This window comes from Vitis vinifera, chromosome 12 (genome assembly GCF_030704535.1).
Source record: "Vitis vinifera cultivar Pinot Noir 40024 chromosome 12, ASM3070453v1".
NCBI lineage: Eukaryota > Viridiplantae > Streptophyta > Magnoliopsida > Vitales > Vitaceae > Vitis > Vitis vinifera.
The window spans coordinates 2,414,855-2,429,700 of record NC_081816.1 but is presented as its reverse complement, the minus strand read 5'-3'; the positions used below and the strand labels follow the sequence as shown (position 1 = coordinate 2,429,700).

At 33.3% G+C, this 14,846-nt stretch overlaps 2 protein-coding genes across 2 annotated transcripts; both read right to left on the bottom strand.

Annotated features, from left to right (window-relative positions):
• Positions 1-571: 571 nt before the first annotated feature.
• Positions 572-2,435, bottom strand: LOC100248870 (tetrahydroberberine oxidase). The gene has a single exon (XM_002277258.4). The coding sequence runs from the start codon at positions 2,370-2,372 to the stop codon at positions 762-764; it is 1,611 nt and encodes a 536-aa protein (XP_002277294.1). The 5' UTR covers positions 2,373-2,435; the 3' UTR covers positions 572-761.
• A 6,295-nt stretch (positions 2,436-8,730) lies between these two features.
• Positions 8,731-10,560, bottom strand: LOC100243731 (tetrahydroberberine oxidase). The gene has a single exon (XM_002277274.4). The coding sequence runs from the start codon at positions 10,538-10,540 to the stop codon at positions 8,927-8,929; it is 1,614 nt and encodes a 537-aa protein (XP_002277310.1). The 5' UTR covers positions 10,541-10,560; the 3' UTR covers positions 8,731-8,926.
• Positions 10,561-14,846: the final 4,286 nt, after the last annotated feature.

Below are 14,846 nucleotides of genomic sequence, written 5' to 3'. Positions count from 1 at the left end.
CAACTGTGATGATATGGTAGGGACACTATAAGCTGTGGTCAAGACACTGGTGGGACAAAATGATATTAGCAATGTGAAGTGTTGGTCTGCAGATTATTTGGAAAAGGTGATAGTAATGCTCGTGCGACATGGTAATAAATCAACATGGGCCTTATTTTCCTGCATGCTCTGCTGCCTACAAGTCTAAGAAATCTGCTAAAGTGGAATATGTCAAACTACTAGTCCCTTTTATTTTTTATTTTTTATTTCCTGAGAAAGCGTAATTATGTGGCTTTTAGGGAGAACTTGGTGAGAATTTAAGGGGTTGAGCTTTGAGGGACATAACCTAGATTTAAATGATGACAGTAGCATGCACATATGATCGTAATGATGCAAGAAAAAAAGAAAAGATGCAGTGCTATGCATTTTTTTAAAAATAAATATTCTTTGACTTGCTTGTTCTAGAAGAGAGTGCATAGATTTTCCAAAGTTCTGCAAAAAATAAACCATATACCATTTGAGAAGCAATTCAAAGAATTTTTTTTTTTTCAAGGAAAAATAATTTTCCTGACAGAAAAATTGAAGATTGAAGTTGAACAGAATGAACACGTTGCTTGATTTTTTATTTTTTATTTTTAAAATTTATTTCTTACAAATCAATACAATACATTATTACAGAGAGCAGCATGTGTTTATTTAGTATGCATCAAGCTGCTTATTACCGCCTGTTTTGCCAATGAGATACTATACAGGGATACTGACCAAGGTGCCTCTACTCAATTTCATTTCTTCCACCATGATGAAAGAGGGATGCTTTGTTCATTCCTGAAGAAGTTACTTGGATCTACCTTGGTTTTGACTTGAACCAATCTATTGAAGTTGATCTTGTAGTACTTGAGGCCCCAAATGCTGGCTTGTGCATAGCTTGTGTTGCCGTTCTTATTCCTTCCCAAATCAAGGTCCCTATAGTTGAGATATGCAGCTCTTGGAGACTTGGAAACATATGGAGCCATGTACTTGTAGAGCTTTCTTGTCCAATCTATATGCCTTTTTGACACCTCTTCTCCTTCCTCCAGCCAGTTCACTACGTACTGGATTGAATATAAGCTCCCCTTCCTGTGTGGGAAAGGGGTTTCAGTTTCTGGAATCTCATTCATCCTTCCACCATATGGGCTTATGATTATCATTCCCGTCGCATTTTTTAATTCGTAGAACAACTTCCATATCCCGTGCAGACCAGTTTCGGGAATGGGTTCCTTCAAAAAGTCTGATTTATTCTTGAAATAGTTCTTGGATGTTTGACTCCTGTTGAGCAAAACATCAAGAGGTTGTCCAGAGAAGCCTGCAAAGTAAAGCACCGACTCTATCCAACTTGTTTCATTGCAGTCGTCGGCCGCTAACCCCAGCTCAGGGAAGCTCTCGTTCATTAGCGAGAGCAGTCCACTGGTGTTACCAAGAAATAGAGATTCGTATGTAGAGCTTATCGTCCTCTCCCCTTCTTGGCTGCCATTCACAGCCTGTACGTAGACTCTGATGAAGAGGTCTTCATGGAGCTTATCAGCTACTTGCTGCCATTTAAGTAGTATCTTCTCTGCATCTTGTTCTAAGGTCCGGGTAACCGTGAAGACGGTCACAGTGGATGGGACAGGCACAAGTTTGATTTTCCATGAGACGATGATTCCAAAGCTTGCTCCTCCACCACCTCTAATAGCCCAAAACAAGTCTTCTCCCATGGATTCTCTGTTGAGAAGTGTACCATTGCTATCAACAATGTAAGCATCGATTATATTGTCAGCTGCTAGGCCATACTTTCTCAACAATGTCCCGTAACCCCCTCCACTTAAGTGCCCACCGACTCCTACAGTGGGGCAGATGCCTGCAGGGAAGCCATGAGTTGCAGTTTTATTGGCAATGCTGTAATAAACTTCACCCAGAGTTGCACCAGCCTCTACCCAAGCACTGCCATCTTCAACATCAACATTGATGGATCGAAGTTCCAGCAAATCAACGATGATGAAAGGGACTTCAGAGACATATGAGAGACCCTCGTAGTCATGGCCGCCACTGCGGGCTCTGATCTGCAAGCCATATTTCTTGGAGCAAATAACAGCTGCTTGGATGTGGGACACAAGCAATGGTGTAACTATAACCTGTGGTCTTGGGGTGCAAGAGGATGTGAATCTGAGGTTCTGTATGGAGAAATCCAATACAGTTTCATATGATGAGTTGTGTGGGGTGTAAACGACTTTTGTGATAGGGGTTGAGGAGTTTGAATTAAGGGTAAGACATTGCAGAAAGTTTTGATGGACTGAACTTGAAGCAGCCCATGAAACTGATGAGAATAGAAGGGTAAAAACAAGTATATATGTTTCTGCACAGCTTGAACTACCCATTTGGCCTCTTGATCTTTGTGCAAGAGAGTGCACGAGATCTCCTTTTTATAGTTCACAAATTCATGATACGTTCTATATCTTTAATGATGTGTAATCTTAAAAGTCATTAAACTTATGTCATTGAAGTTAGTAGGTGAAGAAAAAAGCAAGCCTTGGAAAATTCAAGGTACACCCGACATAAGATATGAAGTTTCAACCTAGGCACATATTCAAAATACAAATCTAGAATGTCTCTCCAATTGGCAATATATATATTTGACATTTATAAACAATATATGTACACACAGTGAAGGCTATTGTCCATCCATTGATTGAGTCAGTGGTTTAGGGTTTCAGGTCGTTGAAGTGGGGTTTTTAAAATTTCAATATTTCTGGGTGAGTAAAATACCCGTTATCATCGTTTCCGGTTTCCATCAACACCTTGATTTTGGGTGTAATCCAGTACCCAACAACTCATTTTCTTCCTCTTTGTTGTTATCATATTGAAATATTAATCGTGGCATTAGATTTCAAGTTTGACGATTTTAAAATTCAAATAAATATAATGAAAAGCTTTCGAACTCTCTTCAAATTTTCTTTTGAACTTTTTTCTAAGAGATTATAAGAGCGGTACGTGCACAAGCATCAGTTGACAGTTGCATGTGGCATCAAGGCTCAAGTTGGGGCTATTTGAATAGGTTATAATTAGCCTGCAGTATGACTAAGTTTGAAAGGAGATTATTCCTTTTCTCATTCGAACAAGTATATATGCAGCCAGAAGATATTTGATGCATGCATACCATTTCGTCGTAGTTTAAACTTTAAAGGAGAATTAAAAGAAGGAAAAATTGGCTTGAAAGGACTCAAAATTCAATACAAGACAACTAAATGTTACTTGTTCAACTTGTGTATGTATATTTATATATATATATATGCCTGAATGGCTGCACGTATTACTTCGAATACATATCTCATGGGACAAAAGATTGATTGTGATGTTTGTCTTCAAATTTTCTTTTGAACTTTTTTCTAAGAGATTATAAGAGCGGTACGTGCACAAGCATCAGTTGACAGTTGCATGTGGCATCAAGGCTCAAGGTGAGGCTATTTGAATAGGTTATAATTAGCCTGCAGTATGACTAAGTTTGAAAGGAGATTATTCCTTTTCTCATTCGAACACGCATGCAGCCAGAAGATACTTTGATGCATGCATACCATTTCGTCGTTGTTTAAAGGAGAATTAAAAGAAGGAAAAGTTGGCTTGTAAGGACTCAAAATTCAATACAATACAACTAAATGTTACTTGTTCAACTTGTGTATGTATATTTATATATATATATATATATATGCCTGAATGGCTGCACGTAAGGCCAGTCTAAGATGTATCCAACCCAAAGCTACCTTACTCTGTACAATACAACTAAATCTTACTTGTTCCTGTGTGTGTTTATATATATATATATATATATATATATATATATGCCTGAATGGCTGCACGTAAGGCCAGTCTAAGATGTATCCAACCCTAAGCTACCTTACTCTGCACAAGTCTGGATTTGGGGTGTTTAATTGAAGGTGACATACCTGTCTCTCCCACCTCCCACGCATTACTTTGAATACAAATCTCATGGGACAAAAGATTGATTGTGATGTTTGTCTTGCTTTGATTAGAAAAATCGTGACGAAATTTTGATGGTTGAAGCCCTTTGCCATTATCTGGCATCATGCATGATGTCACTTGAGTAAAAGTCACAACCTTTTCTTTTTTTCTATAATATTAAAAAATTTCAAGTAATAATAAATAGATGAACATTTTGTTTACAAGTTTTATATCACCAACCAATAATTCAGTCAACAGTTCAACATATTAAAGAAGAAAATAAAATAAAATAAAAAGAGAAGTACCAAAGTGGCCATAAGAAAATCAATAATTCCAAAAAAAAAAAAAAAAATATTTGTCTATCTGAAAATGCCAATACACATTCATGGTCAAAGGTTTACAGCAATCCATCCACCCTCAATATGTAGGGTGTTTTTTATGCTTTGCGTCTGGGGTGCATGCCTCCTCTGGTTAGAGAAGTCGTTAACGTGAGGACTTCTACATCAACAGCATAATAGATAATGAGAAATTATTCCGTCATAAATTTGGGTTTAGGTTCATTTAAGTAATTTAATTTTTAAACAAACCTTGTTCGAATGCATTTACATAAAATATTATATTTTGTTGTTAGAAATTTTGGGCTATTTTGATTGGTAAGATCGTTAGGGGTCTTTGATGGGGACATTTTGGATATTCAAGGTTGAGAGGGCTTGTTTGAAAGCTGTTTTTGAAAACAGTTTTTTGTTCTTTAAAATAAAAAACATAGAAAACGTGTTTGATAATTAAAAAATGTTTTTTATTTTTAAAAATAAAAAATAAATTATTTTCAAAAACAAAAAATAAATTATTTTCAGATAACATATTTTAATTGTTTTTTTATAATCGTTTAAAAAAATAATTATACAAATATGTAAGATGATTAAAAATAAAAAAAAATATAAAATTATTTTTAAAACATATTTAAAAATAGGTTAAAAACATTTTAGGTTTTAGACTTTTATTTTATAAAAATTAGAAAATAATTTTTAAAATAATTTTCAAAAACTATTTTTAAGAATTGTTTTTCAAAATAGCTACCAAGCAAATCCTCAAAATTTTTAATATAAATATAAGAAATTAGGTTAAATGGATGTTATTAAAAACCATTCATGCCAGCTAGTTTGCTACCATAAGTTAAACCATTTAAAATATTTATGGATGGTGCTATTTATCTACCATTGAGGCATTTAAAAAAAAATTTCCCACTGAACTACCTCAATTATATAAGTGACTCGTAAATGTCGTTTTCATCAATTGATTGTTCATCTCACTAAGAGCAATTGTATTTTAGGCTGATGTGGCATGTCTTCTTTACTTTTTTTTGATGGAAAGTGATTTAATCTCCTTCCAAATATTTCTCATCTCCATCCTCTAATATCCTATTCACTTCAGTTCATTTGATCTTCATCATCTCTAAGTTTTTTCTTTTTTCTTCTTGCGAAATAGAAGATGTGGATTGTCATAATGGGGAGATTGTTTCATTTGATCTTTGCTTTAGAACAAGGGTGATAATCCTCTAATATAGGATTGTCTTGCACATCATCATATCCTCAAATTCTTATAAATATTTTTTTTCGTACTTTATAGAGTGAAACACAATATGAGAAAATTATTTCTCTTATCATTTTTTTTCTTTCTTTATTGAGAGCCAAACGTAGCAATAAAGTTTTCAATTAATAGACTTTATATTAGCTTAAATTTATGAAAAATTTGATGCCAAAATATCGATAATTCAACTAACTATTGAGATGGTAAAAGAAAATTTAAATTATTAGCCCAATTGTAAGAAGTTTATTGGGGTCAAAGAGTTCGGACAAAAGGATCCAATGCCCGTGCAGAAATCTCAAATCTTTTCATTCCGAATAAAAGATGATGTAGGAATATGGTATAAGGTCCATATTGAGATTGGAAATATTTTAATCCAAGAATAATTTATAATAGATTTAGATCATATGGTGTATCTTATTTAGGTGGTGTTTGTTTTTTGGCTGAATAAAAAAAGCTAAATATTTTGGTTTTTTTTATTCAGCTAAAAGTAACCTGTTGACATCATCCAACATAACTAAAGTGAACTTATTATCAATAGGTTCAGTTTAATTATATCGGATGGTATCAATATGTTACTTTTAGCTGAATAGAAAAAGTCAAATATTTTGACTTTTTCTATTCAGTCAAAAAACAAACACCACTTAAAAGTCTTTTAGGAAAGCTATTACCTAAATTCCTAATGCTAGAGCCCCAGGCCCCAAAGGATTGCCTGAGTTACTTCGCAAAAATTTTTAGAGTATTATTAAAGATTCTGTGGTTGGATGTATGTCCTCGAATTTTTTAATCCAGTTAATTTAAATCCTCAAATGAATAAGTCACTCATTGCCTTAATTGAAAAAGTTGACAATCTAGGATCCAATCAATGGAAAATGATTGATTAGAATCTTAAGGTTAAAGATTCTTGGACTACTAAAAAGGATTGGAACAAGGAAAAGCTAATTACACTATTATACCTGCAACAGTACTGATTGAATTTGGAAGTTAATGTGCGCTTCTAAAGTTAAGATGTTGGTTTGGGTTTTAGTTCATTCTAAGCTTTCAATAAACAAGTTGTTTGTAGAAAGAGACATCAATATTAATGTCATAGTTGAGTTATTTGGGGGAGTTATTGATGATCAAAATCACATTTTCATTCATTGTCACGATATTAAATAAGTTTGATTATCAATTAGTGATAATTGTCGAAATTCTCTATCGTTATTTTTGGTTTTTAGAAAGTACTAATGGAAAAAGGTGATATTAAAAAAAAATGATTTTCTTATATTCCGTTTCATCATGAAAAACATGAAAAAAAATCAAATATAATTATAATTGGTTAGAATATATTTTAAAATTATTTAATTTTTATATAACCAAGGAAAATAAGTGAAATGAATTAAAATAAATATATAAAATAATTTATTGATTTTGAAATGATAATGAAAAGTTTGGTTATTAAGACGATAATAAAGTAAAGAAGAAAAAAACTTTAATGGATCTAAGAGGAGTGAAAGAAGTAATATTAGGGGATAATAAGGGGAGGCTTTAGTTGGTTATCTGAAATTATAGGGTTTAGAAATTTGATGTTACAAAAATAGGTTATAGAGGTATAGATTTTATAATGGATCTAAAATTAGTGATTATGTATCTTTTAGGCAAAAATAGTGTCCTGTGAAAGATTAAAATGTTTATTTGATAATTGTTTTTAAAAATAAAATTTATGTTCTTTAGAAAGAAAAAAAAAAAAACATTTAACAATAAAAAAACCATTTTTTATTTCCTCTTCTTAATAAAAGAAAACATGGTGTTTTCATAAAACATTTTTTGTTATTATTATTATTTTTAGAGTTATTTTAGAAAATAATTATACAAAACCGTGAATGTAAAAATTATTTTTAGAACATATTTAAATAGATTGATTCATGTGAAAACCAAAATGGATACAAGTAATTTCTTCATGAATGAACAGTGCATCCCATCTCTTTCCCCATGGTGGAAGAACTGAGGTTTGAGGAATCGTAGGCAGCTTGCCACTGCCCTATATTCCTGGTTGGACTTTTCCTTGTCAAAACAATACAAGTGGCTTTATAATAACTAAATAAACAGATAAATATATGTAATGATGGTCTTATCTTGATCAGTAATGAGCACGTTCTATTTCTCAATTTAAATCTTCTGTTCTTTCTTGTTTGCCGTTGCACTCGATTTAATTATACTATGCTAGATTGGACTGCACATGGTTCATGACTGCTAAAGACATGTTTAATTTGGCTTATTGCAGCAAGCAGCTGACCAATTGAGCAGTTTACAGTAACATGCCTCCATCTATATATAATAGCTAACCATCTTGGAAGTCAAATGCATAGTATTTCGCCACGGTATCATTTTTCTTTTTCTAATACTTTTCATCATCGTCCGATTGGAGGCTAAGTAATTGAACAGAAACTGTTTGGTATTTTCTTTTCCATCTCATTTGAGGTGACACAGGACAACCAAGAAAGAGATTTTAAGTCACATTTTTAGTGCGTCCCAAGGTCCAGTTCAAGGGAGAGCTAGGCATATTAAGCCAGACAATTGAACTGAAAAATACAGAAGCTATATTACGATGATTTAGCTACTAGGATGATTAATGAATTAAGTAAACTATGAACTGTTAGACCCATGCTGAATTATAGCATTCAGACAAGATATTGTTTAATGCACTTGTAGTTTAACAATTAACCTAATATGGGCCTTATTTTCCTGCATGCTCTGTTGCCCACAAGTCTAAGAAATCTGCAAAAGTGGAATATGTCAAACTACTAGTCCCTTTTATTTTTTATTTTTTATTTCCTGAGAATGCGTAATTATGTGGCTTTTAGGGAAACCTTGGTGAGAATTTAAGGGGTTGAGCCTTGAGGGACATAACCTAGATTTAAATGATGACAGTAGCATGCACATATGATCATAACGATGCAAGAATATAGTAAACGCTATGGCAGAAACGTTATCGAAGATCATAACGATGCACATATGAGCATGCACATGATGACAGTAGCATGTACATTTTAAAAAAAATAAATATTCTTTGACTTGCTTATTCTAGAAAAGAGTGCATAGATTTTCCAAAGTTCTGCAAAAAATAAACCATACACCATTTGAGAAGCAATTCAAAGAATAATTTTTTTAAAAAAGGAAAAATTATTTTCCTGACAGAAAAATTGAAGATTGAAGTTGAAAAGAATAAACACATTGCTTGATTTTTTTTTTTTAATTTCTTACAAATCAATACAATGCATTATTACAGATAGCACATATGTTTATTTAGTATGCATCAAGCTGCTTATTACCGCCTGTTTTGCCAATGAGATAAAACTTTATAAAGGAATTAGTTTGGGCCACTGGCCAAGGTGCCTCTAGTCTCTTAATTTCAATTCTTCCACCATGATGAAAGAGGAGGGATGCTTTGTTCATTCCTGAAGAAGTTACTTGGATCTACCTTGGTTTTGACTTGAACCAATCTATTGAAGTTGATCTTGTAGTACTTGAGGCCCCAAATGCTGGCTTGTGCATAGCTTGTGTTTCCGTTCTTATTCCTTCCCAAATCAAGGTCCCTATAGTTGAGATATGCAGCTCTTGGAGACTTGGAAACATATGGAGCCATGTACTTGTGAAGCTTTCTTGCCCAATCTATATGCCTTTTTGACACCTTTTTTCCTTCCTCCAGCCAGGCGACTACGTACTGGATTGAATATAAGCTTCCCTTCCTGTGTGGGAAAGGGGTTTCAGTTTCTGGAATCTCATTCATCCTTCCACCATATGGGCTTATGATCATCAATGCCGTTGCATTTTTTACTTGGTAGAACAACTTCCATATCCCTTGCAGCCCAGTTTCGGGAATGGGTTCCTTCAAAAAGTCTGATTTATTCTTGAAATAGTTCTTGGATGTTTGACTCCTGTTGAGCAAAACATCAAGAGGTTGTCCAGAGAAGCCTGCAAAGTAAAGCACCGACTCTATCCAACTTGTTTCATTGCAGTCGTCGGCCGCTAACCCCAGCTCAGGGAAGCTCTCGTTCATTAGCGAGAGCAGTCCACTGGTGTTACCAAGAAATAGAGATTCGTATGTAGAGCTTATCGTCCTCTCCCCTTCTTGGCTGCCATTCACAGCCTGTACGTAGACTCTGATGAAGAGGTCTTCATGGAGCTTATCAGCCACTTGCTGCCATTTAAGTAGTATCTTCTCTGCATCTTGTTCTAAGGTGCGGGTAACTCTGAAGACGGTCACAGTGGATGGGACAGGCACAAGTTTGATTTTCCATGAGACGATGATTCCAAAGCTTGCTCCTCCACCACCTCTAATAGCCCAAAACAAGTCTTCTCCCATGGATTCTCTGTTGAGAAGTGTACCATTGCTATCAACAATGTAAGCATCGATTATATTGTCAGCTGCCAGGCCATACTTTCTCAACAATGTCCCGTAACCCCCTCCACTTAAGTGCCCACCGACTCCTACAGTGGGGCAGATGCCTGCAGGGAAGCCATGAATTGCAGTTTTATTGGCAATGCTGTAATAAACTTCACCCAGAGTTGCACCAGCCTCTACCCAAGCACTGCCATCTTCAACATCAACATTGATGGATCGAAGTTCCAGCAAATCAACGATGATGAAAGGGACTTCAGAGACATATGAGAGACCCTCGTAGTCATGGCCACCACTCCGGGCTCTGATCTGCAAGCCATATTTCTTGGAGCAAATAACAGCTGCTTGGATGTGGGATACATGCAATGGTGTAACTATAATCTGTGGTTTTGGGGTGCAAGAGGATGTGAATCTGAGGTTCTGTATGGAGAAATCCAATACAGTTTCATATGATGAGTTTTTTGGGGTGTATAGGACTTTTGTGATAGGGGTTGAGGAGTTTGAATTAAGGGTAAGACATTGCAGAAAGTTTTGATGGACTGAACTTGAAGCAGCCCATGAAACTGATGAGAATAGAAGGGTAAAAACAAGTATATATGTTTCTGCAGAGCTTGAACTACCCATTTGGTCTCTTAATCTTTGTGCAAAACAGGGTATGAGATCCCTTATTTATAGTTTACAAATTCATGATACGTTCTCTATCTTTAATGATTTGTAATCGTAAAAGTCATTAATCTTATCACTTTGAAATTAGTTGGTGACGAAAAATGCAGGCCTTGGAAAATTCAAAGTACTTCCAATATAAACTATGAAGTTTTGACCTATGCACATATTCAAAGTACAAATCAAGAATGGCTCTCCAACTGGCAATATATATTTGACATTTATAAACATTATGTACACACCCTGAAGGCTATTGTCCATCCATTGATTGAGTCAGTGGTTTAGGGTTTCAGGTCGTTGAAGTGGGGTTTTTCAAATTTCAATCTTTCTGGATGAGTAAAATACTAGCTGCAACTGTTACGTGATCATCATCGTTTCCGGTTTCCATCAACACCTTGATTTTGGGTGTAATCCAGCACCCAACAACTCATTTTCTTCCTCTTTGTTGTTATCATATTGAAATATTAACCATGGTCTTAGATTTCATGTTTGACAATTTCCGAGTTCAGATAAATATAAAGAAAATCTCTACTTCTTGGTATCAAAATTCTCTCAACCTTCATCTGCCATATCATCTCAAATTCTAACCTATTTTCCTCTTAAATTCTCTTCCATTTAGTTTAAAAAATTATACTGCCACAAGCTCTCAAACTCTCTTCAATCTTTTTCTAAGAGATTATAGGAACCATACTTGCACAAGCATCAGTTGCATGTGGCATCAGGAATCAAGGTGAGGCTATTGGAATAGGTTATAATTTGCCTGCAGTATAACTCTTTAGCATAATTTCCTTTCACTTAAAAAATAGTAATAAATAAACTAAGTTTGAATGGAGATCATTCTTTTTTTCTCATTCAAACAAAGTAAGCAGTCAGAAGATATTCGATGCATGCATGCATACCATTTTGCCATAGTTTAAAGGAGAATTAAAAGAAGGAAATGTTGGCTTCTAAGGACTCAAAACTCAATACGATACAACTAAATATTACTTGTTCAACTTGTGTATGTGTATACACGTAAGGCCAGTCAAAGATGTATCCAACCCTAAGCTACTCTCCACAAATCCGGATTTGGGGTGTTTAATTGAAGTTGACATACCTGTCTCACGCATTACTTTGAAAACATATCTCATGTGATAAAAGATTGGTTGTGATGTTTGTCTTGCTTTGATGAGAAAAATCGTTAAGAAATTTTGATGGTTGAAACCCTTTGCCATATCTGCCATCATGCATGATGTCACTTAATAAAAGTCACAACCCTTTTTTTTTCTTTAATATAAAAAAATTTCAAGCATTAATTAATAAATATATGAACTTTAATATTAATTACTAAAATATTTATTCAATTCCTTTTTGTTTACAAGTTTTATATTAAAGAAAAAAACAAAAGATAAAGAGAGAAATGCCAAAGTGGCCGGCCATAAAAAAAATAAAATAAAATAAAATAAAATAAAATATTTGTTCATCTGAAAATGCCAGTAGACATTCATGGTCAAAGGTTTACATCAATCCAGCCAGCCTCAATATGTAGGGTGTTTTCTATGCTTTGTGTTTGGGGCACATGCATGCATCCTCTGACCTGTATAAAATTCGCCACTAGTTGTTAAAAAACATATGGTTTAGAGAAATCGTACGTTAACGTGTGGACTTCTACATCAACAACTAATCATAAAAAGAGAATCCATTCTGTAATAATTTTGGATTTAGATTCATTTAAATAATTTATTTTTTCAGACAAACTTTGTTTGAATCCATTTAATTAATTACGCATAAAATATTATATTTTATTATTTGAAAATTTGGACTATTTTTACTGGTAAGAACATTAGGTGTTTGATGGGGACATTTTGGATATTCAAAGGTTGAGAGCCTCAGTTTTGTTTTTTTTATAGGAATGTAAGAAATTAAGTTCAATGGATGTTATTAACTACCATTCATGACAGCTAGTTTGCTACCATAAATTAAACCATTTAAAATATTTATGGATGGTGCTATTTGTCTACTATTGAGGCATTTGAAAAAAATATTTCCCACACTTAACTTCCTCGATTATGTAATTGACTCATAAATGACTTTTTGATGGGAAGTGAGTTCACCTACATCGTCTAATATCCTATTCACTTTAGTTCATTTGATCTTCATGATCTCTAATTTGTTTTGCAAAATAGAAGATGTGCATTGCCATAAGGGAAGATTGTTTCATATATCATTCTTTTTGCCAATTTTATTTTCTTTTATGGTTTCGTTGCAACACTTCTTCAAACACAAAGCAATGGTCATGATCCTCCGATACAAGATCGTTTTGCATACCATCCTATTCTCAGGTTGTTACCAATGTTTTTTTTTAGTATTTTGTGTGATGAAATCAAATATAAAAAAACCATTTTTCTTTCTTCTTAAGATTAACGATTTTTGGACTACTAAAAAGGATTGGAACAAGGAAATGTTTAATTACACAATTAAATCAACAATTGCTGCATGGGCAGAGTAGAGGTAGAGATGGAAAAGATTAGAGCAACAGTTTTCATTTCAATTGAATTTGGAAGTTAAAGTGCGCTCCTAAAGTTAAGATGTTGGTTTGACTTTTAGTTCATTCTAAGCTTTCAATAAATAAGTTGTTTGTGGAAAGAGGCATCAATATTAATGTCATGCATGAGTTATTTGGGGAGCTATAGATGATCAAAATCACATTTTCATTCGTGTCGGTATTAAATAAGTTTGATTATCAATTCGTGATAATTATCCAAATTCTCTAAGATTATGTTTGATTTTCAGAAAGTATTAAGAAAAGAAGAAAATCAAATATAATTACACTTAGTTATAAATTAATATATTTTAAAATTATTTAATCTTTATATAATCAAGGAAAAATAAGTGAAATGAATTTTAAAAAACATATAAAATAATTTATTTACTTTGAATTTTCTTTTCTTTCTACTTTTTTTTCTCTATTTTTTTTTTCACATTTTCCCTTTAATTTTTCGAGACCGAATATAGCCTAAATAATTGGAATATCAATATTGGGTTAAATCTGATAAGTAAAAGAGTTAGTGCCTTATAAAAAATAGTAAATATTCTTTGACAAATTTGACGATAAAAAATTTAATTCAATGTTTTCCTTTTTATTTTTTTATTAAAAAAACAACTAATATGTTTAAGGATTACATTGGAAGGATCATAGTGAAAAGTTTGGTTATTAAGACGATAATAAAGTAAAGAAAAAAAAAACTTTAATGGATCTAAAAGGAGTAAAAGAGGTATTATTAGGGATAATAAGGGGGACTTTAGTTGGTTATTTGAAATTGTAGGTTTTAGAAATTTAATGTTACGAAAATAGGTTATAGAGGTATATAGATATCATAATCGATCTAAAATTATGTATTTTTTAGGCAAAAATAATATTTTATGAAAGATTAAAGGTTTGTTTAATAATTATTTTTAAGAACAATTTTTTATTTTTAAAATAAAAAAACACAAGAAAAATACGTTCAATAATAAAAAAACTATTTTATTTTATTTTCATTCAATCATATTTTTATTTTATTTTCATTTTTATTTGTGTTTACTTATCCTATTTTATGATAAAACCAAAAATGACAAGTTCTGTAAATGCAAAGTTTGATAACACTGGAACTCTGGGAGAATGCAACTTAGATTGAAAAACAATAATCATGGCTATTAAATAGCCTTACACCAAAACAGAAATGTAAACAGCAACCCACGATTTTACAGGACCTAAAATCGTGGTTCATGACTAAGTCTTGAACAAGAAACAACAAACGTATCCCTCAAGTATAGGAGGGTTATTAGCACGACTGAAACAAATCCTAAAAACAAGGTTCCTGACCTTAACAGCTAGGAAAAAACCAACAATTTTATCATCCTCCCTTAAACTGAATACTATTGACTTTCAGTTTATTCCAGAATATTCGCAGACGCCCATTAAACCCCGCAGCTTCTGAAATGCTTCAAGCTTCAATGGCTTTGTCATGATATCTGCAATCTGCTCATGGGTAGAACACTGTAACAACTCCACTACTTCATCTTTGATAAGATCTCGAAGAAAATGAAAGCGCACATCTATGTGCTTGCTCCGACCGTGCATGACTGGATTCTTCGAGAGCTTAATTGCTGATACATTGTCGCAGTATATCACCGTAGGACTGGTTTGCACTTGATTCAAACTTTTCAAAATTCTTCTTAACCAAACAGCTTGGCATGCACTTGACGCTGCAGCAATGAACTCTGCTTCAGTGGTAGACAGAGTAAC